This window comes from Lygodium microphyllum, chromosome 28, assembly GCF_053477565.2.
Source record: "Lygodium microphyllum isolate KBCC chromosome 28, Lygodium_microphyllum_v1.1.10, whole genome shotgun sequence".
Taxonomy (NCBI): domain Eukaryota; kingdom Viridiplantae; phylum Streptophyta; class Polypodiopsida; order Schizaeales; family Lygodiaceae; genus Lygodium; species Lygodium microphyllum.
The window spans coordinates 80035469-80061082 of NC_141162.1; the positions used below are offsets into that span (position 1 = coordinate 80035469).

At 39.5% G+C, this 25614-nt stretch overlaps 1 protein-coding gene across 2 annotated transcripts; it reads left to right on the plus strand.

The window, feature by feature from the left end:
• Nucleotides 1–1196: 1196 nt before the first annotated feature.
• ABCI20 (non-intrinsic ABC protein 9) lies at nucleotides 1197–14168 on the plus strand. Of its 2 annotated transcripts, none has more exons than XM_087670061.1 (7): nucleotides 1197–1440; nucleotides 2350–2483; nucleotides 2953–3072; nucleotides 12131–12226; nucleotides 12302–12454; nucleotides 13316–13393; nucleotides 13610–14168. In XM_087670061.1, exons 1-7 carry the CDS (start codon nucleotides 1287–1289, stop codon nucleotides 13808–13810), a joined length of 936 nt encoding a protein of 311 aa, XP_087526187.1. In that variant the 5' UTR covers nucleotides 1197–1286; the 3' UTR covers nucleotides 13811–14168. The 2 variants fall into 2 exon arrangements, with proteins under 2 accessions (XP_087526187.1, XP_087526188.1); XM_087670062.1 differs by having other exon boundaries at nucleotides 1257–1499.
• Nucleotides 14169–25614: the final 11446 nt, after the last annotated feature.

Here is a 25614-nt window from a genome sequence, read left to right on the forward strand (position 1 = left end):
GATTGAAAGGCCTTCTTCATTGGTAGATTGATATTGTGCAGCATTTAGGGCTTCTCCATTGTAGGATTTGGTCTCATGGCATACACTGGTTTGCTCCATTGCTCTACCATCCTATTCATTTTTGACTCTTTTACCTTTTTAGTAATCAATGTAATTACCCAGAGCAAGAGAGAGTTGAAATCCAAATTTTGGTTGGGGACTATGTGGAGGTTTGGGGATCACCAAACTCATAACTAATATACAATAATATAGATAGATGTACATTGCTTTGGTTCAAACCTTGCTCATGATATCAATATTTTATTTTATGTATAATGCTAATAATAATATTAAAGCAATGGCAAGTATTCATAGATTCTATGATAATGTGAAAAGGAGAGAGAAATCGAGATTGAGAGAGAAGGGGCTTGAGAAAGGCTTGAAATTTCAAAGATGCCTCAAGGGTGTATCCTAAACTCACACACCCAGGTACATCTTACTGCAATGGGCCCCTTCATCCTAGAGATAGTATTAGGAGTTGGCTCCTTTACCCTAGAGAGAGTGGAATTCGAAAACCTTCTTGCGAAAGCCAATTCCTTTTGTGTTAAGAGATACTTCTTAAAACAGACAATACTGGCCACCTGACGACTACCAACCCACTTGCTTATCATATATATCAGTGGTCACAGAAAATGGTCCTTTAGTGTATTTTTTTCAAGCAAGATTCTCAAAAAATCGGTTGAAATCGAAGCTTGGCTTGATGAAAACCGGCATTTTTTTGACATTTCAGTTACAAGACTGAGGCTGGTTACACACCAAATGACTAATGCACACTTTGTAAGCTTTAACCAATCGAAACACTTATTTAAAGGTTGGGTGTCTGCAATCCTTTACACACTGGAGAGGACATGACCTATTGTTTACCTGTTAAATAGGTGAACTCCCCGCCCACTTTTGGACGGGGAGTCTCCTCTGCCCACTTTGTAAAGTGACGGACAAGGGTGCACTTTAAATTATAAGTTTATTATTTATTATTTTTTTTCAAATTGTGTCCATTTGGTGTGTAAAGATATGACGCCCATGTCCACGCTCAGTTCCAAAAAGTGCATGCCCACACTTTGAAGTTTGGTGGGGGTTGGCCGTCCATCACTTCGTGTGTAACCAGCCTGACTATTTCCCTCCCCAAACCAGTATAAGCCGGATCCCTTTTTGAAAAAAGTCTTTCCAGCACCGATACACATCATCATTCCACTCGTCTACTACACAGGAAGTAGTTGTCCCGCCCCCACTCAACAGGCTACAGAGCGATGAGGTCCCCCGCAGTTGAGATCAAGGACTTGAGCTTCACGTATCCGGGCATCGATGACCAGCCACCGCCCGGATCCACACCCCTCGTCCAGCGCTTCTCCCTCAGCCTCGCTTCCGGCGATCGATGTCTCTTCGTCGGTGCCAACGGAGCGGGTACGGTTTCTCTGCTGCCCCCCGCAGCAGCCATGAAAATGGGGTGTGGTGCCTCCATGGTTCGCTCCTCCAGACCCCTCACCCGACTTCGGAAACGGTTCTCATTTGAATTTGACGTGGTTGCTGTAGCCCTGTTGTCTCACAGGGATTGGTTCTATTGGCATATGGTTGAAATCCTCCGGATAATTTCCACTCACATTAGGTTTTCCCACGGTCTCACATGTGGTTGCAATAGCCGTGTAGCTCTGTTGCCTCATGGATTGGTTTCAGGTTTCTCTGTATAAGGCTCTGAAATCCATGCCATTGTGAACCTGCACAATTCACGACCATGCATATGTCTAACCATGTGAATGATAGACCGAAGATTATTGCTGTGCTCATGAATTAGAATCAGGTGTAGACATGACTTCAAACACCAGCTCTTTGTCTGAGAATGAGGGTGTAGGCTGGGAGGGTCCGCGCAGGAAGAAGGGCGACTCTTTTATAACAACAGACTGGGTAATTCGGGAGAGTTCAGGATGAAGCAAGTCGAGGTTCTACTTGTGTTTGTGCAGCGTGCAATGTTGAAGTTGTGACATTGTTGGGAGCTCCTTAATGCTGAAAACACGACACCAAGGATGCAGACAGGATCAAATCTGAGCGCTGGAATCTGTTTGGGTCACCTAAGGCATGGATGTTTCACAATGGTTATGGTCAGCATGTTAAGGCCTCCAGATGATGTCAAAAGGCTGAAGATTGTTCTTGAGAAAGAATTTGGAAAACTTTTAAGTAGGAATGGCCTTCTTATGCTTTTTATTCTCGAGGGGATGCTGATGTGGAACTGATACATTTGTTGTACCTTGTGAGGTCATACTATTTTATAGTCCGAACATTGATTTCTTTCATTTTTCTGCATTGTTTATCACCCAGGGAAAACAACAATTCTAAGAATCATCGGAGGACAGCACATGGTTGATCCTGAAATGGTTCGTGTTCTTGGAAGATCTGCATTTCATGACACATCATTGATAGCATCTGGGGAGCTATCTTATCTCGGTGGAGAGGTATCTGTATGACCAATCCTTTGACATCCTGTGTGTATGTGCTTGCCTTACACAAGTGCACCATGATAACTGTGGAGTTATGCAAAGCAGAAGAAATGCTCTTCATTCACGACTTTGATCAGCAGTACGCACCTTTTTTATGGTTGCTGATACTTATTTTGCACGCATATAACTTGAAGTATTTAGACAATGTAAAAGAATTGCAGAAATCTCCCTGATTGGCTGATTAGGATAGACAGTCTGTGCAGCCTGACCCTCTTGTGAATTGTGAGGAAGAAGGTCAAGCCACTTTTTTTTTGTGAGCTGCCGTTTGCAAACTGTGCAATAATTTTACAAATTCAGGCTGATCGGGTCTTTTGGTGTTATGCATATCGTATCTAGCATTTTATCATCCATGCATGATCTCTTGCCATTGCACATATTTGATTGCATGGAAAAAGTTACCATGAATTTTTATGTTGTCTTGCAGTGGAGGAGAGATGTAGCTTTTGCAGGCTTTGATGTTCCTCTGCAGATGGACATATCAGCAGAGAAGATGATATTTGGTGTGCAAGGCATTGATCCTGAGAGAAGGAGCCGCCTAATTAAGGTGCGGAGGGCTGTCTAGGTATCCTTGAGATCCTTTTCTTTACACATGAGATGTTTATTTGTAAGAATGTAGTCCACATTTTCAATTTTGATAGTTTCACTAAAATTTATATGAAGTGTATGAGAGAAAGATGACCTACTTTGAAATGCATGTATTCGGTAAATTGATACTCTGTATGAGATAATTTTATGTGTTGTTCATGCACATTACTGGGTCATTCTTACTGGTTATTTGACATCTTTAAAAATTGGAACAAATTACATACATCACTTGAACTTTTTACATGTGAAAGCTTAGGGGTTTTTTGGGATGCCCAAGTAGACCCTAAACAAGTGTGCTGCATAAACCTGGATTGAACTAACATGTTAAATGTTGGGTTCTTGAGATGGTGATATACATATCCTAATCTAATGGGCTTATTATGTTTTAAGTGCGAAAATTTAGGACTTTGAATCTTTGTGTCTTATTGTTAGGATTTCTATGCGCAATTAAAAGAGGCACACCAGGGTAGTGTTTTGATGTCAAACGAGGCAGGTGCAGCAACCTATGGTAAACAAGGCAACTGCAGCAATATTGCATTCCCCCCAAAAACTAAGAAAAGCTTAAAAGATATTTGAAAAGAAAAAAGTGATGGGGAGAAAATGAGAAGCAGGTAGGAAAAGTAGTTCCTCTACTTCTAGTTGCAGTGTGCTCTTTGTGTGTAGATTATTCTTTATGTTGATGCTTGGAACCTTACGTTGAGCAAAAATATGCATTACTTGCTGATTAGCTTCTTAAACAGCCCCAAAACACATTAAAAATGCTATTTTAGAGTAAAACCCTTAAACGGGGAGCAGTTTGAGAGAGTTCAGTGGAAACCCTAAAACGGGGAGCGGTTCGAGAGAGTTCAGTGGAAACCCTAGTTTTTGGGGCACCCTTTCACATCTATAAATAGACAGATTGCCCCCACACCCTTTGTTACTGTTGGCGCCCAGTTTCCAGCCTGCAGTCTACCTCCATCTGCTGTCCAGCTATCATCAACTGCAGCCACACTATCTTTAGCCTGTCCATTGCTATAGGCGATAGCTCTCAGTTGCTGGCGACTGCTCCAGACCGTCCCAAACTGTTGTTCAACTTGTTGTCCATCATCTCCATGGTCAGCCAGGTTGCGTTCTCAGCATTGCAGGCCCTGACACCCTCAAACACTGTTTCAGCCTGCTGTTTACAGGAGACTGTGCATAGTTTTCAGCCTCCGATTAGTGGTGCAATGTTGCGTTTACCAGATTCTAGCCTCCAGACCATAGAAACAGGGAACGCCCGTTCCGGGCCTTAGAAACAGATTAACGCGTTCCGGCATGTGTCTACCAGTGAAACGCCCAGGAACGTTCCTGTCCGTTCCCAGCCCCGTTCCTACTCGTTTCGCACTGTTCTGGGCCGTTCTAGCAGAGCTGTTCCCTGCTTGGAACGGCCGTTCCTTGGAACCCGCTTGCTCTCGCTAGCTCCCGTCTCTGTCGCCTGCTCCGCCTCCCTCGCCCGCCTGCTCCCGCTTGCCTCGCATAGGCCCTACCGGCTCCTGCCTCTCTTGCCCGCCTGAGTGAGTGAGTGGGTGAGAGACATACACACGAGATAGATATTAGATACACACACATCACACATATATACAAACATGTATGCATGTGTGGGTGTGTGTGACATATGATTACTAATCATGTTACTACTAATTGTATTGTTGGTCCCCCCTTGAAAAGCGTGATCCATTAGGTCACTAAATTGGCACGTCGAACATGACCTTTTCAATGTCTACCATACTACTACCCATAATCTAGTTGTCCCATATTGTACCTAGCATATCATGCCACCCTTCTCACTTCCACCATGCTACTAGATAAACCAATTTGCAATCTTTCAACTAACTTAATCTATGAGCTCTCTCTCTCTCTCTCTATATATATATATATATATATACATATATATACATATATATATACATATATATACATATATATATACATATATATACATATATATACATATATATATACATATATATACATATATATATACATATATATACATATATATATACATATATATACATATATATATACATATATATACATATATATATACATATATATACATATATATATACATATATATACATATATATATACATATATATACATATATATATACATATATATACATATATATATACATATATATACATATATATATACATATTAGGCTTTCCCCTCGTTTCGGGGGTTCTCGTTTTCGTTCCCGTTCCCCGTTCTTGGTAACTATGCTTCAGACTGCTGCGTTTTGGTGACCAGCCTGTTGCCATTCACTATTTAGTACTCCTACACTCCGACTGGTGGTCACAGACTTGAGATCCGTCTTCGGTGGACTTCACACTCCGACATTGCTCTGCCGTTGAGCACACTATACACTCTTACATTCATTTACTTTAGAGTTGTGTTTTCTCTCTCCCTTATTCTTTTTGTTTTTGAGCTTTTGTGTTTGAGTTTTTGAGTTTTGCGTTTAGGGTTTGAGTTTTGTGCTCTGTGTCTGTGTCTGTCTCTTTGTGTTTCTGTCGTGGTCGTACATTGTATGTTCTTAGTGCAAACCCTAGCAATTTCCTTCATATGGTATCAAAGTCGGTGCTCTTGTAAAGAGTATCTTGCGGATATTGTGGAGAGCTAGTCTTTGTGCGAGGCACACAATATGACTCGTAACCGAATCATAATGTCCCAGACACCTTTTTCTCCAGTTCCTATGATGTCTTATCAAGCTTCTCTATCATTGGAGGCCCTGAGACGGCATTATGGACTCGGTGAGGACGACACTCCACCTTCACCAGATTTCACTAACATGACAGAGAAGGACTTTAAGGAGTACTATCGCAACAAAGTATGTTTACACCCCTCCTACCAGTTTTGCAACCACATCCGGACTGGTTGGTGAGACTGGCCATCTCTTCGATCATGGAGGACATACAACATTTAGAACCTCTAGCGATTCATCTTCATCATCTCAGCCAGGTTCAATGTCAGGTTTGTACAATTCTTTTGTGTTGCATGAATTAAAACCCTCGCTTGTTTTTTCTTTTGAGGTACAGGATCCGGATGGCTTTGCATATGTGAACTTCAATAGAGGGGGCTCACGAAGCAGACAAAGTTCAGGTACATCTACAGCTTCTGTTTCATTTGAGCATATCACACACACTTCTCACTTTCCTCCCATCCCACCCTCTTCTATATCACACCTCTCATCATCTTTCCAAAACCTTGGATTACACTCCATATCTGCATCACACACCCTAGGGGTTGGATCTTTCATCTCCTCTCGTAGCACCTTTTCCTTCTCCACCCCATTTTCTACCTCTTTGCACCATGGTACTTCGTTAGGGGGAATGCCACCCTTTAACGTAGTGCCTCTCACTTTTTAGCACATGAGCACACCCATAACTCCTGGGACGACTGTGATGGGCATTCCCCTCACTATCCCCAGCTTCACATCTCCCATGACCACTCATACGTAGGGGTTTTCATCCTCAACTTGTGGTGCGTCTTCACACTCTCCTCGAGTTACATCTACGTAGGGATTCCCATCTGCTCACCGTGTTCCCGTCCCACCTCCTTGGGTTTCTCATGTGGCTATCATGCCTATGCCTAGTCAACCCATCTCTACATGTGGATCCATCTTGCACACTACACGCATGCCTGGTGGGTACTCTAGGGCCCATTCCCAAGTGTACTCCACTCTCCCATTCTACCCACACTACACTTTTTCACACTATCCATCTCCGAGCACTACCACTCTTGTTGTAACGGCCAAGAATGCCTTCATGGATAAGACACGCTTCAATGGGTCAAATTTCACCATGTGGTCTAATTTCATGTAACAAGTATTTGAGTCTCAGGGTCTTTGGGACCTGGTCATTGGTCTAGAGCTTATGCCGGACCCTCGACTAGCTAACTCTGATTACATCCGTCAATGGAGAGCTCGCAATACCATAACCAATGTTGAGCTGATGTAGGGATTGCTTCTTGAGTTTCACTCTTAGTTGTAGCACTTTCCGCTCGTGTCAGAGCGTTGGAGTCACCTTCTCGAATCTGAAAGTCAAGTTGGCTGAATATAGGCGGTTACTTGCCGAGTTCGCTATTACTGGCTCTCTAAAGTCAGATGACGATCATGTTACATTCTTCTTGAATAAGTTGCCCGACAAGTACTTCAATTTCATTTGACACATCATCTCCCAACCTAGAATGCCAACCTTCTACGAGTTTAAGTGCCAGTTCTTGCGTCACGCGAGGTTGTATGATTAAGTCCACAAAAATCCTCATCACTGCCTTATTCTGAGCAGAGGGGGTTGATTGTCTCTTCTTCGAGAGGGACAACCACTAGTGGCAAGAACTCGCTAGATGCGAAGGCAAGCCAATCAAAGGGTGACTCCTCTTTCTCAGATGAAAACAAAGAATCTAGAGCTATCTGGCAACAACTCCCTAAGAAAAACCGGTTTTGTACACATTGCTAGAGAGCAGACCATGTGGACGAGGAGTGTGGCTCCAAGGCCCAAGGTCTTCCACCTAAAAAGCCTCAGCAGACCGCTGCGACTGCACAGTCCAGTGGGGCTATGCCCTTCGCTCTTGCTTCATCTGCTCCTTCAGCACCCGTTGTTGTTGATGTTGGACATGTGGCTCGAGTACAGTCTCAGTGGCCCATCTCTTTTACTACCCCTAAGGGATTGGTTGATTGGTCTGCAGGTTCCGATCCCGTTGGACTTCATGCATCCATCTCACCTTCCTTTCCACCTCGTCCAGCGTTCCCTTGGGAGAGCCCTGCTACTGGACATACGCAATGGTAGTCACCTTCTTCAACTCACATGCCTCTACGTCCTATCGGATACACTATGTCAATCTAGCATTCATTTTTTGCACTCTTAGAGTCGGGCCCATAGGATTTATTATCCTTAGTTTTTTCATTTTTTTGTCTTCTGTTGCATTTTCTCACACACATATACACTTGTTGCATTTCTTTTGAGTTAGATTTTTTTTCTGTTTTGTTTTACTTTGGAGCATCTTACCACTAACCTCTGTGTTTGCAGATTCTCATCTCTTTCTCAGGGTTTTGTCTTTCAGTGTAGGGCTAACTTGCAGATTGCTTTGTTTCCCCCCGAGCTAAAGACGTGGGGATGCGCACCGTTTCTTTCATGGTTTCATCATCCTAGGAGTGCTTGCCCTTCTTCTAGCATGGCGGTTTCCCCTCCCAAGGCAGATCGTGCAGCATCTCTCTCGATGCTATCATGGTGGTGATTTCTACCTTGCTCTTCTAGCGGGGTGCTTCATTTACTTTATCTTCTTTCATTCCTTATGATTCTCGGCACCATATGAAGATTGACATCAGGCTTCTCTTCCTTCTTCGGCATCTACATCTAGGTTGAGAGGGGATTCCTACCCTTCTTGGTATTCTACAGGTTTCAGCACTTTGTCTTCGACATCGTCTTCTTCCCCTTGTTATACCTTACCCTTTGCTTTGCATAACTATATCATCCTTGTACTAGGGCGCTTGGGCAAGTGAACAATTTCCCCACGAGGGACATTGTCCAAGTGGCACTTGCTGCATGAGCATTCTTCAGCATGTAGCATACTTTGCATCTCATTGTGTAGAGCACCGCTTGCACGGGTCCTAAGCTGTTTCCACCGGCGGCTGTTGTTACCACACCACTATCCTTCTTCATCACATGGATATCTCATTACCTATTATTCCTCGTCATCGACACCCTGAGTGGATGGGTTAGCTTATACTGTTTTGTGATGTGTTGGGTGTACCCTCCCTATTTCCGTCTTGTGGGTCACTTTTACTCAATCGGCCGTATCCCATCAAATTTACTTCACTTCTTCTTCTTCTTAAAAAAAAATCCATGTAGTTCCATCCGCCTTTGTAGGGCTTGGTAGGCCATTGGGCAGCCGATGTGCACCCCTTTTTTCGATGCCCTGTCCTCTCTGGGGTGACTACTTGGATTCCCTTGGTAAGATAACCATTGCCTCTGTAGTCTTGGTAGGCCACTTGACAGCCGACGTGCACCCTTTGTACGATGCCTTGGCTACTTTTTGGGGTGGGACGCCTTGGGATACATAAATATCACAATGGCTGGCCTAACCTTTCAGCTCAGTTTTGGGCCTGAGAGGGGGTGTTGAGCTAAAATATGTCTTACTTGCTAATTAGGCTCTTAAACAGCCCCAAAACACACTAAAAATGCTATTTTAGAGTAAAACCCTTAAACGGAGAGCGGTTTGAGAGAGTTCAGTGGAAACCCTAAAACGGGGAGCGGTTCGAGAGAGTTTAGTGAAAACCCTAATTTTTGGGGCGCCCTTCCACATCTATAAATAGACAGGCTGCCCCCATTGAGCCATTATCCTTGTTTGCAGGTTACACCAGCCCATACACCCTCTGTTGCTGTTAGCACACAGTTTCCAGCATGCAGTCCGTCTCCATCTGCTGTCGAGCCATCATCGACTGTAGCCACATTATCTTCAGCCTGTCCATTGCTGTAGGCGACAACTCTTAGTTGTTGGCAACTGCTCCAGATTGCTGTTCAGCCTGCTGTCCATCATCTCTAGGGTCAGCAAGTCTACGTTTTCAGCATTGCAGGCCTTGATACTCTCAGACACTGTTTCAGCCTGTTGTTTACAGGAGACTGTGCATAGTTTCCAGCCTCCGATCGGTGGTACAATGCTGCGTTTACCAGTTTCCAGCCTCTAGACTGCTGCGTTTTGGTGACCAGTCTGTTGCCATTCTGAAACCAGCCTTCCTTCTCGGATAGGGTGGTTTAACCTGATTAAGCACTTAATTACAACAATAAATAAATGTATATAAAATGAAATACACACTTTACCATAACATTCTTGGACAATAGGCACCTTGTTGGCCCCAAAATTAGCGCCCCTTGCGGTATTTCTTTAGCTTCCTTTCAATTGAAAGGAGTATAACTCGAGATTCTTCAATCTCCTCCTGCTAACCAATTGCTCTTGCTGTCATAAATGATCAGCACGCCTTTTGGGTCATTTGCCCCTTGATTCACCCAGGACTTCTTCTCCAATTTGACCCTTGGCTGGCCAAATGCTGCCCCAAATCAATTTGGAATGGGTTGGCTCCTGAAGTCCCTTGATAATCTTCAATTATCAGCTGCTGATTTTAGTCCCTTGAGCCTTCAATCTCTGGCACGGATCCCAAGGAGGCTGCTAAACCCTAATTTCTGCTGTAAATTAGGGTTTATTGCAGAAATTACAGATCGGCCCACCAAAAATGACTGAAATCTCCTCCAAATGGCTAAGAATTGCTGAGAATGGCTGAGCATAGGTTGAAGGAGATGAGAGAATGCTGTAGAGAGAGAAAATTTTGAGATTTGTCGCGAAGAACTGATCAAAATCAGTTGCTGCCCTGCTGTACCAGCCCCAAACGGATGCACCAACAACAATAGGAGCATCAGAGACTGTGATCTTTAGGAGAAAGTGCATCAATAGCAATTGCTAGCTTCCCAAGTTTAAGAATATGCAATCTCCATCACCAAAATGGTCTCCAATGGCTGGGAAATGGCCTCAAAAGCTGGCAGCAATAGTCCAGTACCTCTTCCCAATAGCTCCAAAATGAAAAAACGAGATTTCCCTCTCCCTTCAGCCCTACTTAGCCTTTCCCCCACTTGCATGGGAAAGTTTTGCCAAGTGGCAGCTTTCTTAATCAAATTTTAGCAATTTTCAGTTATTTAATTAATTTTCAGAATTAATTAATTCTGAAAATTAATTCAGCCCTTCATCCTTGCCCAGAAAATTGACATTGCCCATCCAAAAATTAATTGGCTATGCATTAATACACATTGAATCATGTTGAATAAATGATGTTGATATAATGGAGCAAAATCTTGAAGATGATTGCGATGTTCTAGCTGATTAGGTGGCAGCAGCTGTAAGGAATCTGCATAGGGAAGGGAGTGAAATGCTTTGTCAGTGCTGTGAATGCCAAATAAAGTGCACTAAATGCTGCCTGTGACAGAAAATGTCCACCGTGTCCAAGACAATAAATGCTTGCCCACAAATGAGGAAAACAGGCTACTTGGTGTACAATGCAGGAGTGGACCTACACCTAAAGTGTTTGGGACAAATGAAATGACGAACGAATACATTGTTGGAGCTCCTACTGTTCTCGTTTGATTCAGATCGAGGCTTACAAGCAGGAGATGACCATACAAGACACACGATTGCTAACACCTTTGGCCTCTCAAGTGGAAGTTCCCCAAGCAAAGAGCCACAAAAGCAAATCCTAAAACTCCTTCAATAAGTCCATCTGCCTTTTATTCAACATTGAAACATTAGACTTTGGCTCTTCATGACGAAAGGGGGGTTATTCTCCCTTCAACATAACATCCAAAACATGCTGCTTTCCTTACTGCACCGAGCAATCATCTTTGTTGTATATATCCACCATTGCATGAACCCTACAACATTGCCCTTGCTGTCCACATAATTTTGCAAGTGAATACAGAGCTTCCCAATAAATACTAGCCTCACTTGTAGAACTTGTATCACCATTTTGGATTCTCAACTAGGCTGCCAAGTCAGGAGAGAGAAAGTTAGCATGGGCACCAGAATCAAGGAACACCAGTGCTGTCTGGTCTCTCACTTTGTTCCAAGTACAGTGTAGCTCTATAGCATCCCCATTTGCCTGCACACCAAGTTATTCAAGCAGTAATCAGGTTGATGGCTCAGGTTTCTTGCCTTTTTACTCCCTTCTTTCTTAACGACTATCCTTTGACTTTCAGCAATGCACCTGCTGTATTTAAATCTCTATCAATTGTTCCATGCTGCTCAATTTTCTCTTTGTGCGGTAATCGCAGATTTCTTTGGGAAAACCACACCAATAGGCAATGGAACAGTTACAAGTTGCAAAAGATCTCAACTGTTCTTGATAACCTGCCTAAATTGACTGCCTTTGTGGCCTGTTCATTGTGTGGAAGTTTGAATGCTTTGGATGTTTAAGTGTCTTTCTCCTATTTTTTGATGCCATCATATGTATTCAGGTGTTGGACATTGATCTAAGTTGGCGCTTGCATATGGTGTCAGATGGACAAAGGAGGCGAGTTCAAATTTGCATGGGATTACTTCGTCCATTCAAGGTGGTTAATAGTTTTATTAGAATGTAAGAACATTTCTTTGCCAAATACATATTCGCAACTGACACCTGTGCTCAGGTACTTCTCTTGGATGAGATCACTGTTGATCTGGATGTACTAGCTAGAGCAGATCTTTTATCGTTCTTGGTCTCAGAATCTGAAGATAGAGGAGCAACAATAATTTATGCAACTCACATATTTGATGGTCTTGAATCATGGCCATCTCACATTGTAAGAACTTTTTTGCTCAAAACTATATTTCACAGGTGCTGTAATGACTTTGTATATGAAATTCATGAAGGTTGTATTATGATTGTATGGATATTCTCTTAACAAAATAAAGGAATCTAGACACCTATAGAAGATTGTAGGATCATGAATCCATATTGGGAGCACATATGTGTTGACCTCTACCTGGCATGATGAAAATCATGCTGCTGTTTTATGTATGTCTTGCTTTCAGGAAGGAAATTTGTAACACAAATATTTCTTTTATGTGTATGTGTGTTGACTGTCTTCGGTAAGCTAAGCAGCTGAGTGGAAAATTCTTACCTTTATCTTCAGATAGACATGCTTGTCAGCCTCCGCAAATCTGAGAGTGCAAGTAAAGAAGCACAGCAGCATAGATAAAGATTTGCAACTTATTTAGAAAGCTTCTTTGTTTCGTTTTGTAATAGTCCACACCTGGTAATACCCAACATCATGGTGGGATGTTTTCACATCGGTTGAGAAGATGGGCATTATCCTGGCAGGCGCTGTTTCTTCCAACTATGTTACCTGATTGGATCCAGGCATTCTCTGCCTGACCAGCTATTTTTTGTCCCTCTCAAAACATTCATCCAAGATCACAAAACTTTTCAACGGCTATTGGACGGCTCTGCTCTACAGGGATCTTTTGAAACTGTAAAGTTTGTCAGGCATCATAGCCATCACACCTCAGTTAATTAATGTGCAGTATATCTGGGTAGGCCTGATTATTAACTGCAGTGTAGATCAGAACCTAGTAGTATGATAACAGTTTACCTGGTAACACTACGTTTTATTGATGCTCTTGTCTTGAATCAAAACATCTCCCTAATGTGGTTTATGCAGGCGTACATTGCAGAAGGAAGGTTACAATTTGCCAAGCCTTTAGCAGAAGTCAAAGAAGTGAAAGAAATGACACTCATGGTATGAACTTGTGTTTGATGACAGGTTAAAGAATTCTCACTTTATTCAAGGTTAAGACATTGTAATATTTCTTCATTACTCGATGAATTTGGTGGTAAAAGAAGTGGAACAAGAAGCCTGTATATGAAAATTTCTACATGAATGCATGTAGGCACATACAGACACGGGGAAGGACTAATGAATTGAAATATTTTTGTCCGTCTTTTACTGGTTTAGAGGGCAGTTGAGAAATGGCTCAGGAAGGAAATAGAAGCCCAGAGAGTGAAACGGAAGGAAAAGCGTGCGAAAGGGCCTTCAGGCATGGATGGTGCAGCAACGTTGCTGTTAAACAATGGCTGGGCAGGGGGGCGGCTGCACTCTACTCTGGCTGGTGAAGAGCCCTACAATCTCAGTTCGAACCGTGTGCTGCGGCTCTAGGTTGATCCAATTATCAACATTCGGTCTTGCAAGAGGGCATCTCATATGAAATGCCATCAAGGCTACTATGGTATGGTAATGTGCCAACAAGGTCCACAACGCTGACAGCTGCAATCAACTCAGCACCAATTCATCGACATTTTTGCACAAAAGATGCATCTACTTGAAGCCACCTAAAGCTATGACAAGAATTCTTATGTATGATATATACAGTTAATGTGAGTTGAACAGTTGAGCCAAATAAATTCTCAATATTTTAGATTTTGTAAAATCTTAAAACAATGCTTGCTTCAGCGTCACTCTATTGGCCCCTCCTTGTTACTGTTGATGTTAATGCACCTTTTTTTATTTCTTTGTCTCTCCCTTTTGTCTTGTGTTACTTATGATTAGATTAGAAGGATTCTTACTCATGTGCCATTACTTCATGATCATGGCTTCTTCTTAGGCGGTATGTGCTTTGCATTCATCTCCTTATTGATGGGTGGAAATTGCCATTGTATGGAACATTGTAATATTGAAGAGTATTATTGAAATACTTACCACAAAAGTCGTGTTGATACCCCTTGTTTGAGATGCCAAGTTGTAAAATTTGATTAAAGAGGTTTTGAATTGGTTTTACTTGGTTTAGGATGCCAGTGCTCATGTTTTTTTTGTGTGTGTGTGATACCTAAAGTAGAAGAACAACTTGCACATTTTGATTGCCCAACTCTCTCTATATCTTTCTATAATTAATATACACTAACATAAGCTAAGAATATGGAATTCAGCCCCTTACAATGGTAGCTCTCTCTCTCTCTCTCTCTAGTTGAAATCACAGCCTCAAAAAATCCATTTCAATTCTAGCTTTGTGTGTGTGTGTAAACTTAAGGCTTTTAGTGGATGTTGACACATATCCTTGGAATCAGTGGATGTTGACACCTTTTGACAAGGGCTTATATGATAAGCTTCACCTTGATCACCCTCCTTCAAAAATTGCTCACTTTGATGTTAATTGTTAATCATGCACTTGATCTTTGCTTCCAAATTGTTAAAGTCTCTTCAAGAGATGAAGATAGTGATAGTGACAATGCATTCATAGTATGACTTGTTTTAACATTGTGATGGGTATTTAATGGCAAAAAATTTGTTGCTTGCTATAACCTCTTCTATCTTGGTATGAGAAACTAAATTTTTTAAGTTAGCGGTGAAATTATGTATCATTTCTATGTGTGGATGGTGCAATGTTTTGTGAGGTCTTTTACCTTTCAATAGCATTGGTTAGAAGATGTATTCTCTAGTTCGAAATGACATGTAGCAAGGATGGTTCACTTTTCCATTAGAAATTTCTCAATCAAGTAAAATGTTATCACAATTCATTTTCTAGTATAGGGGATGCGATATATAGATGTCTTCGAGCATTTTGGGTGCAGACACTTCATTGTCACTAAAGTGATCCTCGACTTTGCATCCTCATTAGGAAGAAACGACCAATATTTATTGGATTGATCTCAAAATAGAACCAAAGCTTAATGATGTCTAAGAGTGCTTCAAAGCTCTTCATGGCTTCTTAAATTGTTGTGGAGCCATTGATGTTGCTCATTTGAAATTGGACTTAGCTTCCATTTGAAAGTGTTTTGGATTGGTGTAATTTCTATGGATACTATAGCATGATAGTTCAAGGAATTGTAGAGGTAGATATATATTCTTTTAAAGTAAATATTGGATATCTTGGGTTTGCTCATGATATAATAGTGTTGTGAAATTCTACTTTCTTGATGCTTTGCCAAGGGAAAATGAGATTGATTTTGGATTTAATGAGTGCAACATTAAAAAAAAAGAACAAATAGGCCTCTTTTTCTAAACTTAGGCTAAGGTCATTCCTAGGGAAGGCTAGGCTTAAAATGAGCAAGCCATTCTTAGGGAGGGCTAGTAGCTTAAAATGAACAAATAAACCTCTTTTTCTAATCTTAGGTCAATAACATTCCTAAAGAGTGCTAAGGGCTTATAAACGAGGTAGAGTCAAATGTGTGTGGGACAATGCTCATTAATAGCAATCTCAAAATGCAAAATTAGTACGTGCCATCATATCCATGGTATGTAAACTTACATGAGGCCAATATTTTGAGTATTGTTGTATTTGATGACTCTTTTGTTGTGAATTATTTTCGTGGAAACTTTTAAATAGTTAAAGTTATGCTAGAATGCTTTTAGATTTTCTCATAATAGCATGATCACGCGCGCGCACGCATGCACGCACGCACGCACACACGCACACACACAGAGGTGATCAAGTAAAGTAGTTGTAAACTAGCAAAAAGCCACTCTACATATCAAATCAATGGTTTAGAAGCTTCAATTGTAGCAAATGTAATGTGAAGTTTTAACATGAATAATATACAATTAAAGCATTATATTTGTGCAATAAGTAATTGCAAAAATGACACCTTGCTACTTACCAAAAGATATAGAGAGTGAAAGATGCTCCTCATTGGTAACATAGGAGTGGTAAGATAGTTAAATGAGATATTAGAAAATATTGCAAGCACCTCTTGGTAGTACTTCAAAACTTGAATATTGATGTATAAGCAAAAATTTCTTTTAATATCTGGTTGCAAGTTTACTGTCTGTGAAGAAAGATATAACGAGTATGAGATTCAAAAATTGACCGAGTAGACAATTTTTTAAAAATTGTGAGTCAAGAGCATTCCTCAGAGGGGGAAGGGGGTTGCTACTAACTTACAAGAAAAGAGTCAAGGTGTGTAAGAGAAGGCTCATTTACAACCAATTGCAAATGGTATTAATCTTGACTTCTTAAGATAGTTGGGATGGTCAAGTAACATCTAGCAATAATACTCTAAGGTATTGTAAAGTAGAGTTACAATTAAAGGACATGATTACAAGTCATGATGTTACATTTTCCTTCTACCATAAATGTTTTAGGTTGATTGATAACCAACTAGATCCAATGGACCAAGACATTAGTTCTTTTAGTCCTAGAAGGGTAATTGCTCCACATGGACATATGGATATAGAGGTTAGTGTTTTGAAAGAATTTTCATTCATTTTCAGCAATTAAAAAAAGAGAGTACATGAGACATTTGTGTCGAGTTTGATGTTTATACTACTCAAAGCTCACGATTACATTGAATATATTATGTCATTAATACAAAACTTAAAGGATGAGTAATAGTTAGTATGGAAAGTAAGAGTACAAGCAGAGAGGATGTGATGGAGTAGGATGGTCTTGAGGTGGAAAACATTTACATATACAGACTACTACTAATCTTGTGCAAGCAATAGTACATAGGAGGACTGGGTGGCATGGCACACATCAACTATGCCCTTAAGTTAGAAGAAATGGTAGTTGATGCTACAAAAGAAATGAAGACATACCTATGTAAACATTTGCTTCCATCACATAAAGTACTCTTTCCTATATATCATATGAAGAAGCCTAACTCAAAACTCGATAAACAATGGGAAGGCAGTCAATAAGGATTTCACTTGGAAAGGGAGATCTGGATTCAAAGGCGATTCTTCTTTTGGGTGTTGAAAGGTGGTGTGATTTGTGGGCTACAAATATTTTCTTTAAGGTTGTTAATGATATTGTTAGAGTTCAAAATCTTGAGGAGTTTGATTGGAAACATCATATATAGGATAATTGTAAGGTCCACTTCCTTTGTAGGTGAATGATGATAGTCTTCTTTACTTTTGGGTGAATCACAAAGGTAAGCCCCTTAAGAAGTTGAAAGAAGAAAATTTTGCAAAATCTAATGTGGGTGCTTAATGGATAAGATGCTTTTCTACGGATTCACTCACATGATATTGAAATTTAGAATATCCTATGTTGTTAGGATTTATAGGCTCCTATTCATGTGTGCATTGGCCAAAATATAGTAGCTCATTAGTGGATTTTCCAAGGTTTGGGGGTGAAGCAATGAGATATGCATGTGAAGCATGGGAGAGGCAAAGCAACATCTGGTGAGTAGTCTACCACATCTCCCATCAATCTCATCACTATTATTCCAAGAGCTATACAGGGACACTAAATTACTAAGTCATATTTGATTTTCTTGTGACCCAATGCAACACCGATTGTCTTAGCAAGTACACGTTCATGCGTAGAACAACTTGACGTTAGCGCTCACTCGCATGCTCTGTGTGTGTGTGTGCGCACACGCGCACAAAATATACATACACATAGGTCCACATACACACATCTATATGGGCTCGTTTGACCATTGTAAAAGATTGACTCAAATGATATTTTGTTACTTGTTTTTGCTAATTCATCAAAACATGTGCCAAATGTCAATTTGTATTACTAAAGTGCCTCTATTATACACAAACTTGCATGAGCACAAAGTACACATACTTCTAGATACGTATATATATGTGTGTATGTTTATACACGAAATATATGCACACATAGATCCACACCCACACATGTATTTGCATTAGTTTGAACATTATGACATATAGACTCAAATGATATTTTATTGCTTATTTTTTCTTATTCAACAGAAAATGTAGCAAATGTTGGTTTGTATAAGTAAAATGCCTCTATTGAGTAGCTTTCCTATGGCAAGGGACCATGTCAATTAAGTTTTTGGCCTTGCCTATATGGGCATTGACCTACCTATAGGCAAGGTTGTAGCCTTTGTCCTTGGTCACTTGAATACCCGAAAGGAGGATGCCTCCTCTCCAAATATTAGTCAATAGGTGAGGAAGACGGAACTAATTTTGATTATTTTCCATCGATTTTGCCTCCACAACTCATTTTCTCACTCTAGTATAAGGCATGTCGTATTTTAGTGGATTTTGTTTTTATTAGCCTACTTATTTTGCAGTAGTTTTTAAGTTTGATTAGAATAGATGATATTATGGCCAAGAAATGGAATCTTTGATGGAAACCAATGAAATAGGCACTTCATCTATAATGTAATCCCTTCATAGCTGCTAGCCGACATAGTGGAGACAGCTTAAGAAGTAGTCACTATAAGCAAGTTGATTTCAAACAGATAGTTTTGACACAAATAAGATTTAGCAACCACCACGTTGTACTTCATAGATCAAGAGGGTCATAGAACAGATCTAGGCATCCTTACTCAATAAAAATGCCAAAATCTGGTCGAATTACGTAATTGGACTCCTAAGGAAATACAAAGTTGGCTAAGATTTTCATATATGGTCCATCGTGTCTAGATGGACCTCAAGCAAGCAAATGAGAAGGATACTTTGCATTGTTATTTTTGAAGAAAATTTAATGGAATGGAAAAAACTTATTTTATTAAGCGACAGCTAATAAAATAATAAGCAAACACTTCTAATGTGACAGCATGTTTCAAAGACTAGACCATAAACTTTGCCATATGGGAGCTCTGTACATAAATTTAATGACATCATTCAATGTAAGGTTGCATTTGAAAGGATCGGGCTCAACAAGTATTTCCTTAAGTGCCAAATCAGAAAGGCACTGTGGAAATTCCATAATTTCTAAACAATAACCCGGCTTGCATGAGCGTCTAACCCAGTTAACTTGTCAAATGGCTAGCTAAAGATGGAACAGGAGCTTTATCGAGCATAGAGCTTATTTTTTTTCTAGATCAATAGAACTACAAGAAAAGAAAAAAAGACTTTATAAGTAAAGGTAGCTGGCTTAGCCTTATTTCGGATAGGAATTCTTTAAATAATCCGAATCTATATTTAACTATATATATACCTTTTAATACATTTATTTGAAATTTTTTAGAAATAAAAAGAAGATATCAACTTTAACTCCTATGTAAGCACGACTATGCTAAATACACACAATTTTTGATATTTTGGCTTATATAGATATAAAATTTATTTAATCTAAGAGAAGTCGTATGAGGCGTAAGCTGCATGTATGGTTTTGAAGCCGAGCCTTTCCGGCAACAATGGGGCCGCTTAGGAAGCGATATGATGATTGGTTTAGGTAGGGCGACCATAGGCTCACCTATATGAATACTGATTGTGAAACTGCAATTCACATGCGAGGCATAAGACTTACTTGATTACTTGGAAACAAAGACAAGAAACCTAGCATGTCACAAAAGCGAGGCTCAAAGGATATTTGCTAGCCCTATTTAAGGATAAGAGCTTGCCTTGACAAGCCTTGCAAGCTTCTTAATGTGAAACAATATGGGACAAAATATATCTATTTTCCATACCAAACTATCAACCCCCGCAATTAATTAAAGGAAAATACCAAGGAAGCATGCAAACACACATTTTCATATCCTTTGCCTTACTGTGCTGCTACCTAGAGGACATGCTAGGCATAAAGTGACCTCGACTTCGCCTTAGCATAGGGACAGATTATCCGTCTAGTGAAGGGAGACATCAAAGGTAGCTGTTGTAAAACATTATGATCTATAGGTGACAACGACGAGACTTAATAGGGGAGAGCAACCCAATGATTGGGAGTCGGAGGATCCATAGTACTTCTTACCTAGTATTCATCTTACAAAACATTGACTAACAGGAAAGGGATCTATACATCTGCGAGATGGTATCAGGTCTCATAAAAAAATTTTGATGATAAATAAAATATAAAGTAGCCAAGACTAAAAATATAACCAGATTAAAGTATGTCGCTGTTAGCAAAAATCATGAAAAAATACCAACAGGCCTCTTATAGAAATATGGCTAATAGCCTACATCGATAACAAACTGTGATAACAGAATTGCAGCGTCTTTATCAAAAGTTATAAATGCACGTAATGTTGGCCTATTTTACGGTATATATTTGAGCAGAAAAAAAGAATCATTGCCTTATTGACTACTAAAGGAGTCAAGACAAATTGCCATAAGAAATGGTTATCAGGATGCTCCCAAACTTAATGCACAAGCTAATAAGAGCAGTGATGCTTTTTATGTTTTAGATCATGAGTGCACAAGTTCATTATAATAATTAGGCCTTAAGTTGAAGGCTATAAGGCTAAGATTGGGGTTATAAGTTTTGATTGGCATTGGAAACAAAAATTCATTTTATATGCCATTTAATTTGAAACTAAAACCCAAAAAAAACCAATAAGACAACGGCCAAAAACACTTCGCTCCACAAATAAGCTAGTGAAGTGCAAAGATGGGGCAAAAGCTTAAAGACTTGATAAGCTAAAAAAAGTGCAAAACACAGGAAGTAAGCGCTTCTTTACTTCATTGCAAGCAAAAAGCAGATTAAAAAAAAGTATGATGCTTTGCTTCTTTTCCATTTAAGAGCCCCTTCTTTTTTGATCAAACGGCGTCTGCTCTTAGCAATAAATAGCCTATGTGTCTCATAGCGGCCATAGGATAATGTCGGCTAGAGAAGCTAGTCTTAATTGGGTGTTGACATGGGGTCTCTTTTCAACGAAAAGAGCCAAATGGCTAGCCGTAAAAAATTGAACACCACACCAAAATAATAATAAAGGCTAATTAAGCAACTAATCCTAGAAAATATTGCAAGATATCTTAATATAACCTTTTGAAATCTTCATGTCTTACTTGGCTACGCTTTGCATAAGAGGCTAAAGACCTATTAACAATAGCTTCTATGTGTAGTAGTTATTAGCTTCATAAGTGAGCCTTTAGGCTAAATTAGATTTCAGGGATCCACACCAAGAGCATGCCTCATTGCGTATGAAATGCTATATGGACATTCGGAAGGGAAGTGAGGTTTTAATGATACAATTGCATGTAAGTTTCAAAAGTAGAGGATTTTCATGGAGCAAGCAGGGTGCATGAGTTGTGCAATAGTTGACAACTATTTGACACGGTTGTTCGAAGGGCACTTTTGTAAGCTTGGCATGGGTTCACATTTTGATCCCTACCTAATTTTTGGGCCAATTCCCCTTTAATACTACCCTGAAATGAGATTCTTGCGAAATCTGAGTTTGCCACTTTAACCACTATCAAACCAATCCCTATTCTGTTCAATGCTTTAGGGGCTTTTAGGGGATATCATGTAAATATTCCTATGAATACATTTCCCTTTTTTGTTAGAATTAGTACTTTTGGTAATGGACTTTATCGATTTTTAAACAGACGCCAGTTTTTTGATAAAATATTTAATGATTTCATTGTAGGATCATTTTTGTATTTTGGATACAAAATCTCATTTAAAGCATTAGACATGGGTGCTATCGAAGTACTAGGTCCCCATGGGATTTCCTATACGTTTCGGAAACTAGCCAAGCAAATAAGTGAACTTTAAAGTGGATTTGTTGCACGAAGAACACGTTATAACTTGTTAGCCTCCTCAAGTTCCATAGTGAGTAAATAATAGATCTGACTTCACGAGTCCTTTGGACAGCCTAGGGGTGTGAAGACTGGAGTCAGCACAGTGTTGACCATAAGCTATATTAATGAGTTCTGACAAAGGGGTTCTTCTATCCATGAGGCATGTCAAAATGGATAGAGGCATGGTGAGCATATTTGACCAAGGCTAGGGCATGTCAAGTTTCACTAAAGCAGGGGAAATGGTAGCTCTCTGCCCTCTCTTGAAGATATATAGCTACATTGCTGTGGCCGATCAGAAGTCTGGAAAGAAAAATGGTCAGAGCATAGGAGAATGATGATTTTGGCAAGAGCCATAGATAATAACAATTAGTGTCTTTAAGGCTCTGGGATCTCTCGTAAACTACCGTATAATACAGGGAAAATATTGGCAGAAGCAGTGATAAAAATTATTTACAAAGCATTGTCGAAAGCTGGATGAAAGGGAACCTTCATGTCCAGTTCGAAGGGCGATGATATCTCAACCCTACTACCATTACACTTATAGGGAAGAAAAGCAAGGAACAGATGACTTGGGGGACAAAGTAAAGATAAAGTGATTGGATGATTTTTCTCTTAAATTTTTATTCATACCCACATGCCGGATAGTAACAATTTTAGGGAATTTATCTTATCCTTAAACTTATTAACCGATCTTTTAAATGGGCGTAGGTTTGCTTGCATAGGACTAGCGGGTATGTCTAACTCTGATCAATTTATACTTTCTTTCGAAGATTCTGTTATTAAAATAGCAGTTTCTATGCTTAAAGCTTATTCAAATCCGAGTCTTCCTTCAGCTCTAAACGCTCTTTACATACTCTGTCATAATGAAGAAAAGGAAAAAAAGAAAGAAGGTCTATTAAATAGAATAGTAATGGAGATTGTATGGGACTTAAGTCCCGATTCTAATGAAAGTCAATAAATTCTAGGGAACATTCGATGCTTTCTAGGATTAGGAAAAACTTTCATTTATCGGTAAGACCCCCAGCTTTTAAGATAAATAAAGTAAATTATCTAAAGCTAAAATGACAAAACAACTATCTATGATAAAAAATGAATGCCTAGTCGGGGCTGTATGATTTAAAATAGGTTAAATGTTATTATTCAGATATAGATCATCCAACTCTAAGAAATATAAGATATTGGTGGGGATTTGGTTCGTTAGTTGGTTTTTGTTTGGTCATTTAAGTCATTAGTGTTTTTTTTATAGTTATGCATTATACACCTCATGTTGATTTAGCTTTCAACAGCGTAGAACATATCATGAGAGATGTGAAGGGAGGCTGGTTGCTTTGCTACATATATGCAAATGGGACTAGTATGTTTTTCATTGTAGTTCATATTTATATTTTTTGTGGTTTGTATTATGGAAGTTACACTAGTCCTAGGGAATTTGTTTGGTGCATTGGAGTGGTCATTCCTTTATTAATGATCGTTATTGCTTTTATAGGCTATGTATTTTCTTGGGGTTAAATGACTTTTTGGGGAGCTACTGTGATTACTAGTTTAGCAAGTGCCATATTTGTGATAGGAGATACCATAGTTACTTGGCTATGGGGCAAGTTTTCTCTGTAGATAATGCTACCTTGAGTCATTTTTTAAGTTCATATCACCTATTATTTTCTATAATTGTAGGTGCTAGTCTTATTCATTTGGTTGCATTGTATGAATACATATCTAATAATCTATTGGGTCTAAATTCGTTTGTAGTTAGAATTGTTTTTTATCTCTATTTCTACATCAAAGATTTGGTAGGTTGGGTAGCATTTTCCATCTTTTTCTCCATTTGGCTATTTTATTCGTTTTCGTCAATAGCATCTATTCTATTCCGATTTCGACGGACCGTGCTCCACCCTGGTGAACCTATGCGATTTTGACGGGCCCAGAGGCTAAAGGCGAATCCGTTCATAGTCCATTAGACCGACTTCTCTAAGATAGCCATAGCCTAGTTTTGGTCATGCTTTACTGAGCTTATACACATTTGCCTCTGCGATGTCCTTCCTTCGACTCACCCTAGCCTTCATCTAAATAGACATTATTATCAAGGCATCACACTAAGCCTTTATAGTCGAAGCATGCTTGAATAGGGTAAAAAAAAACCATTACCCAATAGAAACTTTTTCCATATCGCAATCGATGTCTTCGTGTCGCACAACCTCTTAACATTACACCACTAAATCCCCAATCCAAGGCTTGTTGTGTAGTGACAATGCCAATGTCGATTAATCATTGTTTCCAGACACTGTTATTGGTTGACATCTCTTCTGGTTCACCAATACGAGAAGCAAATTGTTATGTGAATAAAAAAATATCTTCACCCAAGCCCAAAGGCAAACCTTGTGCCAGTCCATCTGGTAATATGTAGCTAGTATACATCTTGGCTACTGAAACTCTTTCAGGGAATTCGAGAAGTTTCTCTCATTCCTCAAAAGCCCATGGAAAGAGAATTAATGCTCCCATGTCCATCGCATAAGTAGTTAAAGCAAGTAAGTGATTCGAAATTCAAGTTATTTCACAAAATAACACCCATATATATTAGACTCATAACGGTACCTCGCAATTACAAAGTCTTTCTATGGCTAAAGGATAAGCGTGTTCTTAAGCCATCATAGAAACATAAATAGAGTGAAAAGTTACTTGATGCCATCCAACATTGTGTCACTTGCATCATATAATCAAGTGCTCTCTAAAACATACTAGATAGTTGCCTATCATATGGCTCATTGATTTGATAATTGTAAAAGAACAGAGTTTAGTTGCTATCAAACAGCAACGATTTCACATTAAGAGAACATCCAAATCTTTACCTTCATCAATAATGCTAACGAAGCAGTAAATGTAAGTTAAAGGCTTTGCTTTTTCCTAAAAGCTAAAAAAAGTACGAAATCGCTTTTTCACCCCATTCCATGCACACTATGAAAAGACTAGTTAAGGCAAATAAAACACTAAGTTGTTCTCTGGCCTCGAAACTCATACATTCCAATAACATATCACAAAGTGGTTAAATTAACTGACTAGTCCCTCATCCAGATGTTTTGACATGAACTTTGCTCTTAATAGTTCAAATGGAAAGCATTAATCTTAAAGCCATTAATCTAAACTCCTTCCCTTCTATGACACTAATAGCCTTTTTTCTTCATATACTGTCTAGGTACTGCGAACTTTCTGTCTTACACATCTAGTAAGCAAATGCATAATTCACCGGTTCCATTAAATGCTCTTATCCTTTATCAAAGATCATGTGAGTGTACAGTTATGCTTCAAATGTTTACGATAGCCATGTCAAATCTTAGTTTCCCTCTTTTTTGGTGCATTTGCTTTAGATCTCCGATACACACAAGGAAAAATGCTAAAGAAAAAAACCTTATGTCCAAGCCTTATCGAGTTGATCATTTCACTAGCATTTCGCATTCACAAGACTCTCCATTCAACTGCCACTTAAAGATATAGTGAAAAATATGGCAAATGTTGGCTGTGTTTGGTTATCTTTTTTAATGACATATTAGAGTCTTTGCCATATCTTATATTTCAATAAAAAATACTTG